Source organism: Priapulus caudatus, unplaced genomic scaffold, assembly GCF_000485595.1.
Source record: "Priapulus caudatus unplaced genomic scaffold, Priapulus_caudatus-5.0.1 Scaffold63, whole genome shotgun sequence".
Classification (NCBI taxonomy): domain Eukaryota; kingdom Metazoa; phylum Priapulida; class Priapulimorpha; order Priapulimorphida; family Priapulidae; genus Priapulus; species Priapulus caudatus.
This window is the reverse complement of record NW_014577124.1, coordinates 13627-36847: the sequence shown is the minus strand read 5'-3', so window position 1 is coordinate 36847 and position 23221 is coordinate 13627. Positions and strand designations below refer to the sequence as shown.

Genomic DNA, 23221 nt, shown 5'->3' with positions numbered 1-23221 from the left:
CGATGGCAGTTAGGAGGTAAGGGGATCGGCAGTAGGAAGGATAGGGATGCGGAGGTGGAAGGTAGGGGATGCAGGAGGAAGCGGTTTGAGGGAATGCAGTAGGAAGGTAGGGAGGAGGAGGAAGTAGAGGAATGGCAGTCTAGAAGGATAGGAGACGGCAGATGAGGAGGTAGGACGGCAGGAGGAAAGGTAGCGGATGGCCAGGAGAAATGTCAGGGACCGGCAGCGGAGCAAGCGTTAAGGGATGGCAGTTAGGAAAGGGTAGGGATGGCAGGATGGAAAAGTAGGGAGGGCAGGAGGAATAGGTAGCGAGACGGCCACTTAGCGAAGGTAGAGGATGGCACTAGAGAAGGTAGGGGATGCAGTAGGAGGTAGGGACGGCCAGTGGAAAGGTAGGGAATGCAGTACGGAAGGTAGGGATGGCCGTAGGAAAGTATAGGGAGTGGCCAGTAGGAACAGTAGGACGGGCAGTAGGAGAAAGTATGGGATGGCAAGTAGGGAAGGTAGGGATGGCAGTAGGAGGTGAGGGCGATGGCAGTAGGAAGGTAGGGACGCGCGCGAAGTAGAAGGTCAGGGATGGCAAGGAGAAGGTGAGGGATGGCAGTAGGGAAAGGTAGGATGCAGTAGGAAGGATAGGATGCGAGTAAGGAAGGTCCAGGGAACGGCAGTAGGGAAGGTAGGCGACGGCAGTAGGAAGGTATGGACGGCAGGGAGGAACAGGTCAGGGATGGCAGCAGAGAAGGTAGGATGGCAGTAGGAAGTAGGGAGGCAGGAGGCAAGGTAAGGGACGGCAGGAGCGACAGGTAGGCACGGACGAGAAGAGAACGGTAGGACGGCAGGAGAAAGAGTAGGCGATGGCAGTAAGGGGATGGTGAAGGGACGCAGAATAGAAAGATAGGCGATGCAGGAGAAGGTAGGATTGCAGGAGGAAGTAGGATGGCAAGTAGGAAGGTAGGGACGGCCAAGTAGGAAGGTAGGGATAGGCAGAAGGGAGCGGGTAGGGATGCGCGTTGGAACTGGTTTTAAGGGATGGTGTAGGACGTAGGGATCGGCAGTAGAAAGAAGCTAGGGATGCGCAGGAGGAAGGTAGGGCTGACAGAAGGAAGGTAGCTGACGGCCGAGTAGGAAGGTAAGGGTGGCAGGAAGAAGGTTAGGGACGGCAGGAGGAAGGTAGCGACGGCAAGTAGGCAAGGTAGGACGGCGTAGGAAACGGTTAGGAGAATGGCAGGTGGAAGGTAGGGACGGAGGAGCGAACGGTAGGCGATGGCAGAAGCGAAGGTAGGATGGCAGGTGGGAAGGTAGGGATAGGCAGGGGAAGGTAGGGACGGCAGATAGGAAGGTAGGGACGGCGGTAGGAGGTAGGGATGGCAGGTGGAAGGTAGGGACGGGCAGTAGGAAGGTAAGGGACGGCAGGTTGGAAAGGTTCAGGGAGCTGGCAGGTGAAAGTAGGATGGCACGGTGAAGGTAAGGGGAGATGGCAGGAGCAAGGTAACGAGATAGGCAGTAGGAAGGTCAGGGACGGCAGTAGGAGGTAGGGATCGGAGCGAGGTGGAAGGTAGGACGGCAATAGGAAGGTCAGGGACGGGCAGTAGGAACGGTAGGGACGGCAGACTGGAAGGTAGAGAGATGGCAGGTGGAAGGTAGGGGATGGACAAGGAGGACAGTTAGTGGCGGCAGTAGAAGGTTCCAAGGGACAGCCAGTAGGAAGGTAGGGATGGTCAGGTGCGAAGGTCAGGACGGCAGTAGGAAGGTAGGGACGGCAAGTTAGGAAGCGTAAGGGACGGCAGGTGGAAGGTAGGGAATGGAGGTGGGAACGGTTCAGGGATCGGCAGTAGGGAAGATAGGAATGGCAGGGCATGGAGGTTAGGGATGGCAGGTGTGAAGCAGTAGGGATGCGCAAGTAGGAGGTAGGGCATGGCCCAGGAAGAAGGTAAGGGCAGGCAGTACGGAAGTAGGGGCCGGCAGTAGGAAGGTAAGACGGCAGGAGGGAAGGTGAGGACGGCGAGAGGAAAGGTAGGGTGGCAAGGAGGAAAGGTAGCGACGGCCAGTAGGAACGGTAAGGGATGGCAGGGGAAGGTAGCGGCATGGCAGGTGGAAGGTAGGGACGGCAGGAGGAGGTAGGGACGGCAGGGGAGGTTAAGGGACAGGCAGTAGGAAGCCAGTAGGGATGGCACAGGAAGGTTACGGGACGGGTAGGAAGGTCGGATAGGCAGGGGAAGGTACGGGATGGCAGGTGGAACGGTAGGGACGGCAGAGAGGAAGGTAGGGATGGCAAGGTGGAAGGTAGGAGAATGGCAGGTGAGAAGGGGAGGGATGGCAGGAGGAAGGGTAGTACGGACAGGAGAAGGGTAGGAATGGCAGCGAAGAAGAGTAGGGACGGCAGGAGCGAAGGTAGCGGAGGCAGGTTGGAAAGGTAGGCAGATTGCAGTAGGAGGTAGGGATGCCAGGTGGAAGGTAGGGATGGGCAGGAGGGAAGTGTAGGGAGGCAGTAGGAGGTTAGAGAGATAGGAGAGTGGAAGGTAGGAATGGGCAGGAGGAAAGGTAGGTGGCGGAGAGGAACGTAGGAACGGCAGATAGAGAAAGAGGGAACTGCGACAGGTGGAAAGCTAGAAGGCAGGTAGGAAGGTAAGGAGCAGGAGGAAGGTAGGGACGGCAGTAGGCAACGGTAGGACGCTACAAGTAGAAGAAGGGTAAGGGACGGCACAGTAGGAAGTAGTGGATGGCAGGTGGGAACGGTTTTTAGGAATAGGCAGAGGAAGGTAGGGACGGCGCGAAGTATAGAAGTTAGGGATGGCAAGGAGGAAGTAGGACACGGCAGTAGGCAGGTAGGCGAATTGGCAGGTGGAGGTAGGGATGGCAAGGTGGAGTAGGGACGGCAGTATAGACGGTAGGGACCAGGCAGTAGGAAGGTAGCAAGATGGCGGAGGAAGGTAGGATGGCGAGAGGGAAGGTAGGACAGCCAGGTAGAAGGTCAGGGACTGGCAGCGTGGAAGGGTTAGGGATGGCAGTATGTGAAGGTAGGGGAGTTGGCAGGAGGCAAGGTAGGACCGCAAGTTTAGGACGGTAGGGACGGCAGTAGGAAGGCTTAGGTGATGGCAGGAGGAAGAGGTAGGGATGGCAGGAAGGAATGAGGCGACGGCAGGTAGAAGGTAGGATGGAAGGTGGAGATGAGGGCATGGCAGCGAGGAAGGTTAGGGACGGCAAGCAGGAAGGTAGGACGGCAGGAGGAAGGTAGGACGGCAGTAGAGACAGGTAGGGACGGCAGCTAGGAAGGTAGGGATGGCAGGAGGAAGAGTTTAGGAGGGCAAGGAGGAAGCGTAGGGACGGCAGTAGGAACAGGGAGGGATGGCGTTTACGGAAGGTGGAATGGCAGTAGGAAGTAGGGATGGCAGGAGAAGGTAGGGACTGGCAGGAAGAGAAGGTGCAGGCGACGGGCAGGTGGAAGGTAGGGATGGCAGTAGAATGGTAGGCGACCCGCGCCCAGTAAGAAGGTTAGGGATGCACTAGGAAGAGTGGGACAGGCAAGGTAGGGAAAGGTAGCGGACGCAGGAGGAAGGGTAGCGGACGGCCAGGTGGAGGTCAGGGATGGCAGGTGAGAAGGTAGGGATGACAGGAGGAAGGTAGAGCGACGGCAAGTAGGAAGGAGACCGGCAGCGTAAGAAGGTAAGGATGGCAGTATGAGAAGTGTAGGATGCAGCGAGAAGGTAAGAGGACAGGCAAGGTAGGGAAGAAATAACAGAAGAAGACAAAGAGCAAAAAGAAAATAGGAAAGGTAGGGACTCGGCAAGGGAGGAAAGGTAGAGACGGGCAGTAGGAAGGTAGGGAACGGGCCAGTAGGAAAGGTAGGGATTCGGCAGTAGAGGAAGGTAAGGATGCGGAGTAGGAAGCGTAAGGACGGCAGGGTGAAAGGTAGGATAAAGCAGGTGAAGAAAGGTAGGCGCAGTAGGAAGGTAGGCGCAGAGGAAGGTAGGAGGATGGCAAAGTAAAGAAAAAAAGGATAGAGGACGGCCAGAGAAGGAAGAGTAAAGAAGAATGAGACAAAGAGATGGAAAGGATAAGAAGACTACAAGGAGGAAGGTAGGAGACTGGCACCAGTAGGAGGTAGGCGATCGGCAGGTTGGGCAAGGTAGGGATGGCAAAAGAGTGGAAGGTAGGGACGCAGTCAGTAGGCAAAGGATAAGAGGACGGCAAGAAAGAAGGAAGTAAAGGGCATGGCCAAGTTAGGAAAAGGTAAATGGGAAAAACGCGAGCAGGTAGAAGGTAGGGGAATGGTCAGGGTGGAGGTAGGACGGCAGATAGGAATGGTAGGGATCGCAGCGAGGAAGGTAAGGATATGGCAGGAGGTAACGGTAGGGATGCGCAGAGAGGAAAGTAGGACGGCAGGGCAGGAAGAGTAAGGGATGGGCAGTATAGACGGTAGGGTTGGCGGTGGAAGGTAGGGATGGCAGGCAGGAAGGTACGGGATGGCAGGAGGAAGGTAGGGCGCAGTAGCAGAAGGTAAGGGACGGCAGTAGGAAGGGGGTAGGAGATGGCACAGGCTGGAAGGGTAGGACGGCCAGTAGCCGAAGGTAGGATGGCAAGGTCGGAACGGTGCGGATGGAGGAGGAAGGTGGGCCATGCAGAGAGGAGGTAGGGAGGCAGGTGGAAGGTAGGGATGGCAGCGTGTGAAGGTGGGACGCAGTAGAAGGTAGGAGATGGCAGGTGGAGGTAGGGACAGGCAGTAGAAGAGTAGGCGATAGGCAGGTGAAGGTAGGGAGGAGGAGGACGGTAGGCATGGGCGCAGTAGGAAATGGTAGGGATGGCAGGCCAGGTAGAACGGTAGGCGTGGCAGTGGAAGGTAGGAGATGCCAGTAGTAGGAAGGATAGGATGCAGGGGGACGGTAGTATGGCCAGGAGGAAGGTAGGAGATGGCAGGAGAAGGTAGGCGTATGGCAGAGGAAGTAGGGATGCACAGGAGGGAACGGGGGCCGTAAGGGACGGCAGTAGGAAGATAGGAGGCAGCGTGGAAAGGTTAAGGGATGAGCAGGTGGAAGGCGTAGCTGATTGGCAGGTGAGAACGGTAGGACGATAGGCAGGAGGAAGGTAGGGACGCAGTAGGAAGGTCAAGAGATGGCAGCTTGGTGGAAGGTAGGGATGGGCGGCGGAAGTAGGGAGCGCAGGGTGGAAGGTAGGGACGGCAGTAGGAAGGTAGGGACGGCAGTAGGAAGGTAGGGAATGGCAGGTGGAAAGGTAGGGAGGCAGGAGGAAGGTACAAGGGACGCGGCAGAAGGAGGTAGGATGGCAGGAGGAAGGTAGGGCGCAGTAGGAGGGTAGGCGATGGCAGGTGGAAGGTAGGGACAGGCGAGTAGAAGGTAGGGACGGCCAGTAGGAAGTAAGGGATGCAGGAGGAAGTAGGATGGCAGGAGGAAGAGTAGAGACGGCAGCGTGGTTGGAAGGTAGGGATGGCAGGTGGAGGTAGGATGGCAGGTGGAAGGTGGGACGTGGCAGTAGGAAGGTAGGGATGGCAGGTGGAAGGTAGGGATGGCAGTAGGAAGGTAGGGACGGCAGTAGGAAGGTAGGGATGGCAGGAGGAAGGTAGGGACGGCAGTAGGAGGTAGGGATGGCACTGCGTGGCAAGGTAGGTATGCAGCTCGCGCCTGCGGCATGCGAAGGAGATGTGTCATCGAAGTGCACGCTGCAGAACTCGCAGAGGGGGCGGGGGTTGTCACTTATCGCCGATGCAGATTTAAGTACCGTTTTTGTGTTTTATGTATTGGAAGAAATTAACGTAGAGTGGAATCCATTTTCTTGGAAGAAGTTAGTGAGGTTTCGGAATTTTGTTTATGGAACGAGAGCAAGGCAAAGTAGAATTAACCCTGTTTGAATCACTGGTTAGTGTGTGCATCCTGAGATGAATGAGTTTTCTGGGCTCATTCTATTAGCAATAACTTTGTGGTCTTGTTAACACTTGTAGAAAGGAAGCTTCTGGAGTCACTCCCTTTCTCATCACAATGCCCTGAAGAGGAAATGGAACTCTTGCGATTCATGTATGAAGTCAAACTTAAAAAGGTATTTTCACCATTAGGTAGTATATGTGCTACTAGTACAGTGCGAGCTGAGACAGTAAAACCTGTACGTAAGCGTTACTTAGAAGTTAGTGAAAACATTAAAAGTGTCCTTGATAGACAGGTATCCATTCTATAGAGGTGATTCACTGTATAACTGCCACTCAATGAAAACATCAAGTATCCTTTATAGGCATTATATAAGTGTCCTCTATAGAGATGCTCACTGACACAGATTTGAGTTTATCATCTCAGTGTTAATGCTGTAATACGTTAGAAATGTCTGTAGTAGGTAAATGTTTGAATGGCGTCTGCTATGTGGTGGTGTATTATATAATATGTTAATGTGCGATTATGCTACAAGATGCATACACCCTGTTGGCTTGTGTCTATGATAAGCACTAATGTTGAGATATCTTAAGCATAACGTGAAAGTGTGATGCGTGCATCTCTCTGCCACCTTGTTTCCTTTTGGTTTGAATTAGTTACAACACGGCAATTTATGAAAAAGCAAACGAAATAATGATGAGAATTTATCAACACCAATATATTTTTAACAATCTCATGCGAGCCCCCTTTTACCACTGTATTTATTAAGGATATTTAATATAATAAATGAATGTAAAATATTTACAGTACTTAGATATTGAAGTGCGGAATTAATCATATTTGACATGATTCTACGTTGCTATTCGTTTCAGTACGATAAGCCCCTATCTCTGGTTGTGCCAGCCACACTGGGCGCCCTTGGAGACAACGTGGATGTTGTTGTCAACCTAGCCGAGCGTCATTACTACAACTGCGAATTTAAGGACTGCTTCAACATCACGTCGGCGTAAGTATTGCGATGCATGCAGTCTTACTGCGAGGCATAACATCACTTGGTGGGTTCCGTTGTGACCCAGACGGATTTCACTAATTGCACAGAAGAGGGTTTTATCATTAGACTGTCTCCCCTACCCCCTCCTCTAGCTACCTACCTGCACTACCTACGTAGCCACCTACCCTATCTCCCTACCTCCCCTACCTACCTACTTACCTTCCCCACCTACCTACCTATCTACCTACCTACCTACCTACCTACCTACCTACCTACCTACCTACCTACCTACCTACCCAGCTCCCCTATTTACCTACCCTACCTACCTACCTCCCCTCCCTACCTACTCCATCACAGCCTTATCATCCTTGAATCGTCGACGAGGTGTGTCGCGCTGCCCCCCTTCTCGTCGCCGCCGCAGCAGGGGGCGCCGCCGTCCGCGACGTCGCGGTTGACGCTCCCCTCGTCGTCGACGACGGTCGCCGCCTCCTCAGCTTCCGCGGTGGGCTCCCGGAGCGGTCCCGGGATGAGGAAGAAGGAAGCCGTGTAAAAGACGCCGGAGAGGGCCATCGTGCCGACGGCGAGGCCGTGGATCGTGTAGCGGAAGCTGGTCGTGTCGTACAGCCAGCAGGAGCCCGTGTCGTCGCACGCGTTCACCTGCCACAGCCGGCATGCGCCGTCGATGAGCGTGCCGGCGATGATCGGGCCGGGCAGGTACGCTGAAAGACGCCGGCAGGCGAGGTCAGGTCAGGTCAGGTCAGGAGGGTCAGGGCAGGTCAGGTCAGGTCAGGAGGGTCAGGTCAGGTCAGGTTAGGCAGGTCAGGCGACGGTTAGACATCGCAAGCTTACGGTCTGTCTGCTGATGGCAGAGACATGCAAATGTTGAAGGCAAAGAATTTGCAAAAGTGAGAAAGAAGTTGGCAGCAAGCAAGATAAAAGAAAGATCCAGGACACTGGCAGGGTTGGATGCCATGCTAGTGTTGTGTACATTCTGGAGGTGGACTTGGTCTTACTTTTCATAGTAGTTGTCGATATTTGGATATGATTTTATTATTCACGCCGACTTAGTAGAGTTACTTACTTAGCAGTGATGTGGTAAGTGATGAGATGGCCAATGCAATAGGCTTTACCTTTGCATCAACCAATCTGCAAAATTAAGCACGGCAGTGTTTCATTATTGTAAATGCTGTTATTAATATTTAGTATCATCGCCCGAGTGATTATAGGAAATCCTGCGCGCTGATTGGTCGAGACCTAGGTGATTATTTTTTAATAATCACCTCTAGGGTTTACATTGTAGTGGCGCCAAAAATGGCGGCTAGATTTGTAAATGTTACGGTAAATTTTGTCGCGCCAACATTTTTTTTTTTCAAAGAAAATTTATTTTAAATTAATTAATTATTAATTATATATATATATTTAAAAAAAAAAAAAAACTAAATAATTTATTTATTTAGAATAAATTGTCTTAAAAAAAAAAAAATTAATTAATTTAAAATAAATTTTCTTTGAAAAAGGTAATCAGTCGGCAAACAATTATTAGCCGAAGGCGAGGTGAATCTTGTTGAATAATCCCTGAGATGAAATCGAGGGGATTATTCAACAAGATTCACCTCGCCTTCGGCGAATAATTGATACTTAGTGCATGACGTGATGAATCGCTGCAATCTCATTGGATAACGCAGCAGGCATTATGAAGAGATAGTGCCCGCCTTAGCGGGCACTATCGGTTGCGCGACGCATTGTTATTATAACGCATTGTGTTTACGTCACGAATCTCCTGCGTCTGGGCGCCACGCAAGATTTTGGAATTAATGGCGATTGTGTTTGTGTCGAGTGTTTTGTTACATCGAATGCACCGGCAAATTAGGGAGTACAACGAAGGTATATACGCATGAAAAGTAGATTGCATAGTCATGTGATGCACTAAAAACATTAATGCCTGCTGTTGGGGGCACTATGCTCTCATAGTGTTGCTTTGGGAAGGAATAGTGCCCTCGCTACCGCTCGGGCACTATTCCTTCCCTCAGCAACACTATGAGAGCATAGTGCCCCCAACAGCAGGCATTAAAAAATACATATTGTGCGTCTGCGCCAGGAGGTACCATGCCGTATTGTAGAAGCATGTACGACATCTACAAATGTAGCATGTATTCATGTGTCTAGAGCAAGCGATGTTTAGCTGGGTAGCTATAAGCGCTCTAAAAATCTTATCCAGTCCTTAGGTATAGCTTACCGAATGACAAGTGTGATAGCACACACTTCTGAGGGTGTAGACAGAATAGCGCTGCCGATGAATAGGACCATATAAGCAATGAAGCTAGCATTGCATGACTCGGTACAGGATCCGTTGACAGCCTCACCTCCCTCTATGCACACGCATCCAGTAAGGTCCTGTAAAGTAAGCTCACGCTTTGACATTTACGAAATTACGATGTCCGTAAATGTTCAATGTACAGTAAGAAATATTTGTTAAAAATGATAGCAGTTACAGGAGCCATAGCGTTATGATTTCAAAATTAAACATAATTGCTGCATCGTGTCAGTATCACCATCAGACCTGCAACATTTTCAATATTTTTATAGCTTGGTGAAATGGAGTATTTGGTGAGTATAATATGTGCGCAGCGGCCATTAGCCCACTGCTGAAATCTTGAATCTGATTGCCACAGGCATAGTTTTAACAGTTAGGTGTCATTAGGGAAGAAGTGCACTGCTGAATTATATATCATGATTATTCTGATTCCCATCTAATAGTATAAAAGGTGAATAATTGTAGACGGGCATGACTGTCATACCTCTTCTGTACATCCAGCATAACAACCGGAAAAGTAGGTTGTCCCATCCATTCCACATACAGGGCGGAATTCTGTTTTGTCGCATGTGCAATTTGAGTTGCATGCCAGGCTCACGTTATACCTTGCAACAATGGCACAATCGAAAAAGTAGGTTATTATGTGAGTGCAGTCCTGTTCTCACCAATCTTCGTAACACGCTACACCCCAGGTTGGTTGTTGCATCATTAATCATAAGCACATTAAAATGCCGTTTACAACCAAAATGAAGTGCTGTTTAGGCAAATGAGGTTAAACTATGTTTCCAGTCACATACAATACCACACCATTTTAAAATTGGGTGTGTTTAACAGGAGTATAATCATATCAGAAGCAAATAAAAACAGTTTGTTGTTCTTATTCACTCCTGATCATGTATTTAGAACAAACCTGAGTTAGCGTTTTGAACTTCCACACGTCTGTTCAGTATGAAAATAGCCACAGAATGAAATTGCATTGTCAATATGGGCTTCTATACACATGTCCACAATCACAGTAGTAGTGCGACGAGCATTATAACTAATAATTATAATAATTAACCGGGGCTCACATTCCGTCTGCGTCGGTGGTGCCGGCGAAGGGCCGCTGCGTGCAGTCGATGAACATGAGTGCGAGGAAGGAGGCTGCGTAGTAGACTAGACAGATGATTACGGTGAGGCTATAGCCTCGGTTAGCCAGCCGCAGCCTGTGTACGAGGTAGCCTGCGCCGACAAAGCCCACACAGGTCAGCAACGACGCGACACCTGTGGTCCAAGCAACGAAATATGTAGTGACACTACTGTCTAACTAGTGTATTATTTGTATGAGTCTAAGCAACGAGGAGTCGCGAGTGATGAACGCACACACTGCGATCACCGTCGTTGTTGTTCGTTGTTGTTGTTGTTTGTCGTCATTGTCGTTCGTCGTTGTTGTTCGCCATCGGTGTTGTTCGTCGTCATTGTTGTTCATCTTCGTTGTTCGCCATCGTTGTTGTTGTTTGTCGACGTCGTTGTTCTTCGTCGTTGTTCGTCATCATTGTTGTTTGTCATTGTTGTTGTTCACCATCATTGTTGTTCGTCGTCATGGTTGTTCGTCTACGCTCACTTGTTTGATGTTATTGTGTCTATTCTATCGCTGCTCATCTAATTGTCTCTGTGGACAACTTTGAACCTTCCTCATTTATGGAGTGTCATCTCATCGTCGTTATAGATGCCAAGTGGCAGAAAATTGATGAAGAATTACCTGAGTATGCATTGGCGGATGAAGCTGTCAGGTGGAATTGAGCTTCTAGGTACTTGGGGACGAATACGAAGTAGGCGATGATTATGTACATCTTGAATGTGAATCCGAGAACGATGCACATATAGCTGGCGTTTGTCAGCAGGTGCCAGATTGTCTTGCCCAGTGCTGTAAATGTGCATACAAACGAAGGTTTCAGCAATAATTACAATAGCGGTTTTTCCCTCTCTGATTCACTTAAATATTTTTAGACCCATTTTGCTTTAGTTTGTAACTGAGTAGGTTTCACTCAGTAATACGGCTAGTTTAGTAGAGAAGGCTGTGTACGGATTTTGACTCCCGTGAGCATAGCATGTTAATATTTGACAAGCATTATTAATTTAGTCGTCTGGATTCGAATAACCAGTAAGGTGATGTGGACATTTTTTCTTACACGTCTATGGTATGTTATGACTTCATAAATCATGTCCCCTCATTTACCCATATATATTTATATATACATATATGTGTGTGCGTGTGTGTGCGTGCATGTGCGTGAGTGTGTGCACGCGTGTGCTTGTGCGTGCATGTGTGTGCGCGTGTGTGGGTGTGTGTGTAGGGTTGTAGTTCGAGTTGTCACAGCATATGCTGATCCTTGAGCTCTGTGATGGTAACGCACCGCTTGGCTGCGTCTTGATCATGTCGATGATGTTTGCACTTTCCGATTTCTTCTCGACCGGTTCAGCCTCCTGCTCCTTGTCACCTGCCTCAGAAGACTCCCGCGGGATTTTGTCCGGAAACATGGCGATGGGGAGAGTAATGACCAATAGAATGCCTGCTAGTATCACCCCGCCCAGCCACCAAGCTCCGAGCCACTGAGAGTCGGATGGAGTTAGTCCCATTTCTGCAAACAACGTAGCAAGTGCTGGTTCTACACTGTGATAACCACTGCTCATGGTTTAGTTCCAACCTCGCAGTCTGGTTGGTATACCATACACTACACCTGGTCTTGTATACCATATCCTACAAGGTACTTGTACTTTTACTTGTACAACTACATTGCAACAGTAATGCTGTTGCTGTTGATTATGATGATAATGATGTTGATGATGATGATGACGATGGTGATAATGATATTAATACCGGCATGAGCTATTCCCATATGAATGATATCGATGCTATTAGCCAACATGTGCTGAAGCAGTGTATCTATACACTTACGTTGGCCGGGGTCGATGTAGATGCCTAAACAGATCGAGCTGAGGAGTAGACCAAAAGCAAATCCGAGAGTTCTCATCGCAGACAAGATACCTGTGGTATTGAAGGAAAGCCCTGTGGGAGCAGCTGTAAGGAATGCACTTCAAACAAATGTGCGTGTATGTTGATACGCTAGTACATACATGCAAAAATTGCTGTGTATTCATCCGTAATTAAAAACAAGCAAAGTAAGTGCAGAAATCCACAGTGTTTCCTATCTATATATAGAGAATGCTTGCGATACATTTTCGCCATAGACAACTAATTGAGGTATATAGGGGATGGGAAGGGCCAATGTTACCATCACCATACTCACTGAGGTATATAGAGAGCTGAGAAGGACCAGTGTTACCATCACCATACTCACTGAGGTATATAGAAAGGTAACAAGGGACAGTATTACCATCAGCGTACTCACCGAGGTATACATAGGATGGGAAGAGCCAGTGTTATCATTAACGTACTCACCAAGGTATATAGAGCCAGTGTTATCATTAACGTACTCACCGAGGTATATAGAGCCAGTGTTATCATTAACGTACTCACCGAGGTATATAGAGCCAGTGTTATCATTAACGTACTCACCGAGTGTATATAGAGCCAGTGTTATCATTACGGTACTCACCGAGGTATATAGATGCCAGTGTTATCATTAATGTACTTACCGAGGTATATAGAGCCAGTGTTATCATTAATGTACTCACCGAGGTAGATGGGAGCGTAGGAACGGTCGACGTTGTCGTCGACGTAAGCGAAGCCAAGCGTGAAGAAGATTGAGCTGCCGACGCCGCGTATCGCCTCGCCAACGCACATCATCGCGTACGCGATCTCGTTGGCGTTGTCGTCGTCGCCGCAGTCGCCCGCATCTGTGCCGTTGCCGCCGAAGCACGTTGAGTGGCCGTCGCCGTCTTTCGCTGCCACGGGGACCGTCGCAGCGGCGTCGTCGACGCCGGAGCCGAAGACGAAGTGCGGCGCCATGGCGACGAGGATGCCGACGGCGCTGACGACGCATCCGACGGCGATCGCGAGCGGCTTGTGCGCCTTGCCAACGTGGCTTGTGAAGATGATCGAGACGACGAACGTGAGCGTGTTCATCGTCATGAGCAGGCCCGATTGCTTGCTCGGGAACTCGAAGCGCCGCTCGATCGTCGTGATGCAGCCGACGAGGTAGCCCGAGATGCCGTCGGCACCGATGAAGGTCAGCGTCAGCAGCACCATGAACACCTTGACGCTGCGCAGCGGCTGCAGGCAGCGAGGCCGGCAGCCGCCGAGGCCGCAGCTGCTGGACGACTCCATCGCTGACGGATTCTTGCGGATTCTTAGGGATGCTCAGATGTTTACCGATGCTTAGGAATGGTCAGATGCTTAGGGATGCTCACGGATGCTTTGGGATGCTCGGGTGCTTACGGATGCTCATGGATTCACACAGATGCTAAGATGCGCACAGATGCTCACAGGTGCTTTCAGTTGCTTACGGATTCTGACGGAAGCTCAGGTGGTTAAGAATGCTCTCGAATGCTCGCAGATGCTCACGGATACTTACAGGTTCTAATGGTTCTTTCCAATGCTTATGGATGCTCTCTGATGCTTACGGATGCTTATCGGTGCTTTTCAATGCTTATGGATGCTCTCTGATGCTTACGGATGCTTATCGGTGCTTTAAAATTCTTATGGATGCTCTTGGCCACAGACGCTTCCAGATGCTCATGGATACACAGGCAAGCTCGGGGCACGGCTGTGAAGGCTCCCGGAGAGTCGAGGATCGCTGCGTGAGCTGCAGTGGACAACCGCTGCGGGCTTTGTAGCCTGTGCTACGCTGTAGAACGAGGATCCGCAGCATTAGAGCTGAGTTTTATAACGACAAGAAAAGGGTGGTGTGTGCTCGCTCACTGGGCGACTAGTGTGTCACTGCACATGTGCCAGGGCAACGCATGGCGTGCATATGCATAGTGCTTATGTTGTACTAGCGGTTAACAACGTATCTATTTAGCAGTAATTGCGGAAAAACATATTTGAACATTCCGTGGCGCGTCGCTACTATCTGTATCATGGCGGTCTTAGCATTCGTCATCTCTCGCTATGCTAATATTACACGACAATTAAATAGGTAAACGATCTATTCATCAGTTATACACTACATATCACACGTAGTTTATATCAGATAAAGTCCGACAGGAACACACACTGTTTAAAATACATAGCTTATCTATATATCGCATGCAGTATGTAGTACATAAACCATCTATCTGTTAGCTATATACTATCACTATGTATTGAATATATATATACACGATATTATATTTACGTAAAATTAGTATTCTCTCGTTGCCTCTGCTAATTTTGTATGGCACAGGTGCTGTCTGAAAGGCCTTCGCTAATGGCACTTGCTAGTATAGTTAAATATCGGGGTCGAACTACCAAATTAGTCATACCTGTGGTGCGATAAACATTGATCGTGACACTGGAGATACCTGCCCATGATGTGCCCTTTTGTAATCTGAATTTATCTATGATCTATAATCGTCATGTAAATAAGGCTTGCTGCGACTCAATGTGTCTCTCTGCTTGCATGGATGTTCATTCGTCCATATAACTAGATGTTGTATATGTTAATTCGTATCTATACTTTCATTGGAGAAAAATTAACCTCGAATTCAGCCTCCTTTAAGGAATAATTGTGGATGATGGTGATGATTAAATCGTTGTCTGCTTGCAGAGTGCTGAACAAAGATCCATTTCACAGTGACTGCCTTCCTGTCCACATCGCTTGTCTAGTAGAACTTAAGAAACCCAATGGTAAGCAATGATGTCAATGACTAAGATATTTACGCGGTGCATCAGTAGGATGGTTATAGTGCGTTCCGTGACCAGGATGGCCCTTAAGATGTTTAGCCTGAGAATGTTTGTGACAAATAAGTTATGTCTGATCGAAAAAGAATTTGAATCCCTGCTATATAATCATGGTTCGCACAGTCCTTGAAAACTCCTTGAATTTGATGAAAATGTCCTTGAATTTTTAGAAAGAATCCTTGCCTGTAATAAAAATAAATTTTGTACTATCAATAATGTGCAAACCTCAATAAAAATTGCGTTAAATGAGCTTAAAAAGCTATAGACACGATAGACAGTTAGATGATGATCACAAATTACAGTAAGTCAGTAAAATCAGTCAGAAAATCAAGGTATGTTGTAGAAGTGACAGTGTTTAGAAGGGTTTATTAATGTGATCCAGGTAAGTTTTAGAGGTGACATGCAGTGATTAAGAATGGGGTTATTAAATTAATCCAGGTATGTTTTGTTCTGTGTATGAATTTCGATAAAATGTCCAATAAAATGTCCTTGAATTTCAGATAAAATGTCCTTGAAAAGTCCTTGAAAATTTTTTCAGTCCTCTTGTATGAACCATGATAATACATATGCAACCTATCAGGACATTAGACGAGTAAATTATACGAAAAATAAATGAATAAACAGCAGGTCTTACAGGCTGTGAATCGTTTATTAGATTCCTGGGTGTTTAGTGCGGATGGTTTACATTTCTGTTACGTAGCATGACAAGGTCATATCAATATTGCCAATATCTCTGCTCATTCAATGCATACATCGTGGTGGTGATAACATTGTGTGAACTGCTCATGCCTAAACCAATAGCATCAGGTGACCGATGACATATTGTAAATGCACGTGAATAAAATCTGTATTTGCCAGTGCGTTTTATAATAGTTTGCTATGTTTGGCTATTCCAGATTTGTTCTATCTTGCACATAAGCTAGTTGATCTCTACCCAGATAAACCGGTGAGTAGTGTGCCAACAGGCAGATTAAGAGTATTATCTGATATCATATAGGGCACTAGTTTAAGCAGCATACAAGTCTATCAAGCCTCGGTATAAGCTGGCCATCTTATTCATTGCTGACATTTAATGTAAACGTGAGAGGTATAAATAGTAGTAAATACGGCTGAAGGGGTCGTTGACGTATATGTACCCGAGTATAGTACCCGAGGTGTCGGCGAGTATGTCGCCTACGCCTACTCCCTAACCCTAACCCTAACACCCTAACTCTATCAAATAGTTACCTCGAGTACATATTAGACGCCATTGTACGACAACGACCCTTCGTGCGTAAATACATCGTCTAGGCTAAATAAGCTATAACTAGACTAATTAAGATGATCGCCATATATGATTTGCTGCGTCACACTTGCCTACGTAGAGGCATTTGCGTGATATTTCACCTGCAAACTGCTATTCTGGTCACCAGGTGGCGTGGTTCGCAGTCGGCTGCTATTACCTGTTGGTGAAGAAGAATGATGCAGCAAGGCGATACCTTAGCAAGGCTACAACCCTGGACAGGGTCTATGGCCCAGCATGGCTTGCATACGGACACTCCTTTGCTGTGGAAAATGAGCACGATCAAGCGATGGCTGCGTATTTCAAGGCATCGCAGCTCATGAAAGGGTGTGATATGAGTTCTGTGCCTTACAAACAAATTACTTAGCGTGGGATGGAATCAAGAGCATCTTAATTATTCTAGACCATACAAGGGGGAAAGTTTGAAAATGCTGTCATAGCTGCAATGAAACATTCCATAAAGTGTAAATTTTGGATAAGATACTAACTTAGACACATGAGATTGATCTTTTTGGCTAGCCATTTCTTAAATTTAATGGGTTTATGAACTTACACCTCAACTCGAGAATGTACGAGGAGTATTCAATTAGCTGTATTGTGTTAGTAATGGGGAATGAGTGGGCATCAGGCAACTCTTGGTATCTGTCTTATATCTTATATTTAAATATCTATTTTGTACCTCAGCCCAACAACTGAATATTTGAATATTGTTTAACAAAGCAGTTCTACTGTTTCAGGTGTCACCTGCCACTGCTATACATCGGCCTGGAGTATGGACTTACCAACAATGCTAAGCTTGCTGACCGATTCTTCAGCCAAGCTCTGGCCATTGCACCGAGCGATCCATTTGTCTTGCACGAGATGGGAGTGATTGCTTTCCAGAATCACTAGTGAGAAGCTTGGTGTTTTCAAAAAGCAAATATAGAACCTGCATGCATCTGTAGAACTAATCATTGTGTGTTTGTGGTTATTATAAGTTTCATTTCCCTAAATGAATTGGTACTACTTTGTGGTTATACAAGTTCATATATGCTTAGGAAATGTGCCAGCTTTATATATTTGTAGGTAAAATGTAATCCACATGTTTAAACTATAGCAATACACTTCGTGCTTATTACGTTAATTGGGAATAAAACCACACAACCTCACCTTGCCGTTCCTTATTACCCCACAAATTCTACAGTATAACTAGATCACCAAATTAACTGTTCTGTTTAATAGTCATATATTAGCTGCAGCGCAATGTGTTGTAACGTACTGTAGCGCTCGTACTAATTTGCCATCACTTGTTGTAGCTGGGAGACAGCAGAGAAGTATTTCAGTGAAGCCCTCAGCAGTATAGAGGCCGGGCAGCAGTGTGTGTCTGTGGAGAAATGGGAACCATTACTGAATAACCTTGGCCACGTCTGCAGGAAGCTAAAGTACGTGTCAGATATCACACAGTGTAGTGTTCACATAGAGCAGGGAGGTCCTCTTCGTTCAATAGTGTATCTGCTAGTATTTATATATGTGATATGTCACTACGTGCGTGCGTGCATGTGTGCGTGCATGTATATGTGCGCATGTGTGTGTACAGGTATGCATGTGTGTGATATTTGGCACATTCGGTGACATTTCGTAAAATTAAGTTTGTAATGTTGTCAGTTGTCAGCTGGTGCTGCCCTCTACATAAACTATACATAGTGTTACCTGTTTTATACTGACTGGGCGGCTCGCTGTATTCAGAGCTCACTTTGCAAGTCTGTGTGTGTCTTCACTGTCTGGAAGCAAATGCATTTTTTAAATATTTTCCCGTAGGAAGTACGAAGAGGCGCTGGATCACCACCGCAGAGCTCTGATTCTCTCCCCTCAGAATCCATCGACGTACTCGGCGATGGGTTACGTTCACAGCTTACTAGGCAACGCTGCCATGGCCGTATACTACTTCCACAAGGTACTGCAGCGTACCTTGGTTTACGTCAATAACGTTGGCATACTCCGAGGAGTAATGAGTGACAGTATGAACTAGAAAGAGGGCACTCACGGAGAGTGCATACCTCCGCCAGCGACATACGCCATACGCCCCGTGTAACATGTATGCTGCTGGCTGCTGCTGACTGACTGGCCTGCTGCTGGCTGGCTCGCTGACTCGACGCGCTAATATCAATCGCGCGAACGCACTAACGCACGAGCGATCACATAACCTCCTGCAACTCCGTTGCGGAGGTAATGAATAGTCTGTTCTGTACCATAAATTCGTAAACTCATAAACTGTAACCATATAATCGCTGTGTCAAATCGCAGATGACGATTATTAAATTGCGTCGGCTCACGTATATTGAATTTTCGTTGAAAATTTGAAGCTTGATTTTATTTGCATTTGAAATCATGCATTAAAAGGGATCGTTTACTCTAGGTTCTAGGGTTATTTTCAGTTAATTTAGGTTAAAATTACGTTACATAAAAAGTTTCATGGTTTAATCACCATTAGAAATATTATTAAAAAATGTTTTAAAACTAACGACTACAGTTTGATTACAACGACAGTAGCGCCACTCAAAGCACACGATCTGATAAGTTGCACAAAACCACTTTTCAGCCTAGGGCTACAGACCGAGGGTGTTTCTTATTTATTAATTTAAAAGCAAAAGGATTGTAATATCTTATAAACGACATATAGTTTCAGTTATAATATGGATAAATTTGCCCTAAAATGAATATCGTTCGGTTAAATAGCATTTAGGTATAAATTTAATTGCACTTTTGTGATTAGCCCTCGGTCTGTAATGTGCAAAATAAATTGTCAAATACGCAAATTTTTTGGGGTGGCAGCATGGTCGCGGGTGTCATGGCGCCGTTCAAATTTCGTAGCGTTGATGTGTAATTGATTATAAGAATTAAATTAGGTATCTGGTAACAAATACGTGTGGGTATAGACGATTTGTTATACAGTAAGTACAGTTGTATGCAGTAAAATCCTAGAGTCTACTATCCCTTTAAGTTTAACTAGTTGCGATGCTTGCGATTATGTGTGCAGTGAGGACTGTGATGATTTGTGTGTGTGTGTGTGTTGTGCAGGCGCTAGGTCTGAGGAGAGATGACACGTTCAGTACGAACATGCTGGAGAAGTGCATGCAGCAGCTACTGAACGAACTCAACCCGTGTGAAGGTAAACATATGAGAGCAGACGCAGACGCAGGCTACATGTCGCGTTAACATTCTTCACAAACACTGCTTGTCTATGGGCATCTTTAATTCGGTGAAAAATAATTGGATAAATGGGGGAAAAATTTAATGTGATCTGTAATAATAACAACAGAAGCAACAACAACAACAACAACAACAACAATAACAACAGCAGCAGGAGCAGCAATAGCTGTAGCAGTAACAACACAACAACAACAACAACTATTATTATTATTAATGATTAGTTCCCTTCGCCGCAGACGTGCCGGACGACCTGCCGATCCCGATCAACCGCAGCGGCGTCGAGGAGATCATCACGGAGACGGTGGATGACAGCGAGCTGGCCGGCAGCCACGAGCAGCAGCCGAATCTCTCCTCCTTCCTCGCCAACACCAGCGACAGCGTCCTCGTAGAGGAGGTCTCCATGGACCTCGAGGGAAGCAGCTGAGACCTCGAGTACGTCTTACTGAACGAAGTTTCGCGTAACTGAAGAAGCTGAGAACCGACACGTCATTGAGGAGATCTCCATGGACCTCGAGGGAAGCAGTTGTGACATGGCGCGCCATAGAAGAGCTCTCCATGAACCTCGAGGGAAGAAGCTGAGACGACAACCCGCCATAGAGGAAGTCGCAGGCTCGAGACGCGGCGGCGCGCCGCACGATCATTCGTTGTAAATTATTGGGCAGATGATAGTGTTTTTATCGTTGGAAGAAGACGTTCGGACACGCGAAAGACACTCGAGGGTGAATTTTCTGTGAGGCGTCGAAGTGTTGTATGCAACAATGCGTGTGTGATGTGGAATAATAGGTTACCTAGAGTGTTACAGAAACTGTAATGACAATTAACCTAATTCTCATCCCCCGATGGCTGACATTGTTTGTATGAGGTCTACATCGTTACCAGGTACTAATTTTCTGTACTTGAAGAGCTATGAATTCTTTTTGCGAAAACAACAACCGTTTTGAGCCATATTTCGTGAATATGAGACTGTAAATAAAATATATAATTTGTTAGAAGAATTCATTTCTGTTGATATCTGTTTATTTTTGTCATGTCATTCTTATATACAGATGATATCTAACGTGAATCATTGCAGGCATTTTCGTTATATTACCGTTTCAAGATAAAAAAAAACGTAGAAGTATTAAAAGGTAACAAAAAAGTACAAGGCGCATTTTTTCCCCAATGGCTTCCCAACATCTTAACAACTGCAAACACATTAATTATGTGGAAAGTGGAACACGCAGAATCTGATAGGTATACGTACAAACAGCAGCGAGCAAATTATGTTGCTACGTGAAGTCTGGAACGCGCAGAATTTGACAAGCGATCAGAATGAGACGAGTTGATAATTAATGATTATTAATGATAATTAATGATTCAGATCGAATGAGACAAGTTGATATTTAATGATTATGCAGTAGGTCTACAAGCATGCGATGATAATATCAGGAGTAAGATAATATAGGATCTATCCTATATTATCTTACTCCTGATAATATGTAGCTTAAGGGCCGGACACACTAGGCGATTTAATCGGGCGACTGAAATAATCGCCCGGACTAATATCAAAACGTTTTGGGGCGGACACACTAGCGGATTTTACACCGGTGGGCATGAGTGCTGCTGGTGGTACGTGCGTGTGTGTACAGATACACGTGCGTGGTGCATGCATAGTGCGGTAGACCGTGCGATGCGTGCGTGTCACGTACACCGTGCGTGCAGCGATGCCGTGCGTGCTGTGTTGTAAACGGCGTGCATGCGTCCGTGTGCTGTAGTGCTGCGCTGTGTGCGTCCGGGGTGGTGCGTGTCAGTATACGTCGTACAGTGTGCAAGTTACACGTGGTGCGTGCGTGTGTGAGTAGACGTGGGCTGCGTGCGTGTGACACGTAACACGTGCGTGCATGCGTCGCGTGCGTGCGTCGGCACGTACACGGGCGTGAATGAGTGTGTGCGTGCGTGTGTACGTACACGTGCGTGCGTGCGTGCGTGCATCGCTATTACATGACATGACATACTAAACATCAAACATCGCTATTACGTCAGTATCATTGAACAACTCTGATTGGCTGATGAATTGTACAATCGGGCGACTAAATTATCGCCGACCCGGACACACTAGGCGATTTTATCGGGCGACTGAATTAATCGCCCGATAATATCAAAATGTTTTGATCTATGCGATGTTTAAATCGGCGGCCTGGACACACTAGGCGATTTCACCGGCGATTTAGTCACCCGATTTAATCGCCCGATAAAATCGCCTAGTGTGTCCGGCCCTTTAGGAACGGAGACTCCGCGAGCTGCCGCAACAGCAGTGCATCAAAGAGCCTGCATCGAAAATATGAAATCAGTATTGCGTTATTTTTGTTGGCTGTATGATGTGTGGAAGTGACAAAGGTTGTCAGGTCCACATTGGTGCTGTGTGTATTAATGCCCCTGTGTGCGTTAATGGGATTATGAGGATATAATCAGGCTCCTGATATAAGGGAGCATATGGCTGGAAACGTGGTTTCGGTAATGCGTGTCGGTACACGCATACGCCACGTACGTTACAGCATAAAAAGACGCAAGAGTGAGAGTAATTGCGACGATATCAAAATGTTCACTGCCAAATGTGTTGAGTTTCTGACTTGTTAATTGTGATCGAACTTTATCGTTACTTGTTTTATATAGGAAGCCTTATGCTTCATATGTGTTTTCTTATTGTATTTTGATTGTTGTTATGTTTGTGTATTGATTGTGGGTTGTTTAATTGGACAGAAAGACGTTTCTCTCGTTGGGTTGAGTTAGGAAAGTATTAGGGTAGTAATTTTTTTTTGGAATTGTTTAGGTTTAGGGTGAAGTGTAGATCAGCGGGGACGCTGAATCGATGACAGGGTAGTCATCGTTTTGGGGAAAAGGGAGATAATGTAACATGTGTTTTGCACGTGTTGCATGAATTAGTCAGCGAGGCTGGACCGGGAGTTGTTGTAGTAATAGTCTATCTAGACACAGCGTCGATCGCGCATCTTGTTGCGGCTACATTGATGCATTAGGGGGAATTGGATAAGCGTGTCTTTAGGTTAGGCAGTTTCTAGGGTCATTGTGAAATGGGGGTAGGATGCGGTCTGGGAGAGCGGGTACATGTGCGTGCAGGATGTTTGTAGGAGTTTTGGAGGGATATATATGACAGAGATGTAAGAGTCGAGAGGATTCTGGTTCTGGTCGCGAGAGAAAGCGCACGCGCGTGCCACCCGCGTGTGCGTGGTTTTGTGTCTCTTTGTGCGATGTGTCTACACTGTATGAGTAATTAAAGAATATTCCGGTTACAACACAAGTTTGGCTTTATATCATCATTCCTGTTTACACTACACAAGCCGGGAATACGTTTAGTGGCTTATAGATAAGACTGTTATTCCAGAACAAAACATGTCCGCATTCGCGGAGGTAACATACAATATAAGTTATATACCCTGGGTTTATATCCGCTCTATAGCTCCCACTCCTTTCCCCTCGGTAAAATAGTCACGTTTATCCTAATTTCTGCATTCTATCTAACTACTCTCTCTTTCGTGTCCCTAGCTAGCTACCCTAACTGTTGTCTAACTTTAGTGTCGATTACTTAGTGCGTCCCTCCCTAGATCGTGGCAAAGTCCTCTTTATATAGCCCCCCCCCGCTGATTCAAATGCACATATCTTATTAACCAATGATAACACTTTGCGCCGAAAATTACATATTGCGCGTTGGTTACTGACTTTGCGCATCGCGGATTGAAGAGACATATCTCTC

The 23221-nt window shown here is 46.9% G+C and overlaps 1 protein-coding gene across 1 annotated transcript in view; it reads left to right on the top strand.

Annotated features, from left to right (window-relative positions):
- Positions 1 to 20472, top strand: part of LOC106821211 (cell division cycle protein 16 homolog) — a 27973-nt gene extending 7501 nt beyond the window's left edge. Inside the window, exons 7-16 of the mRNA XM_014825920.1 lie at positions 5954 to 6048; positions 6746 to 6879; positions 14869 to 14948; positions 15899 to 15948; positions 16415 to 16611; positions 17022 to 17174; positions 17580 to 17705; positions 18082 to 18217; positions 19342 to 19432; positions 19710 to 20472. Of these exons, the coding sequence (XP_014681406.1) occupies positions 5954 to 6048; positions 6746 to 6879; positions 14869 to 14948; positions 15899 to 15948; positions 16415 to 16611; positions 17022 to 17174; positions 17580 to 17705; positions 18082 to 18217; positions 19342 to 19432; positions 19710 to 19897 (1250 nt within the window). The 3' untranslated portion in view covers positions 19898 to 20472. The remainder of the gene's footprint in view (positions 1 to 5953; positions 6049 to 6745; positions 6880 to 14868; positions 14949 to 15898; positions 15949 to 16414; positions 16612 to 17021; positions 17175 to 17579; positions 17706 to 18081; positions 18218 to 19341; positions 19433 to 19709) is intronic.
- Positions 20473 to 23221: the final 2749 nt, after the last annotated feature.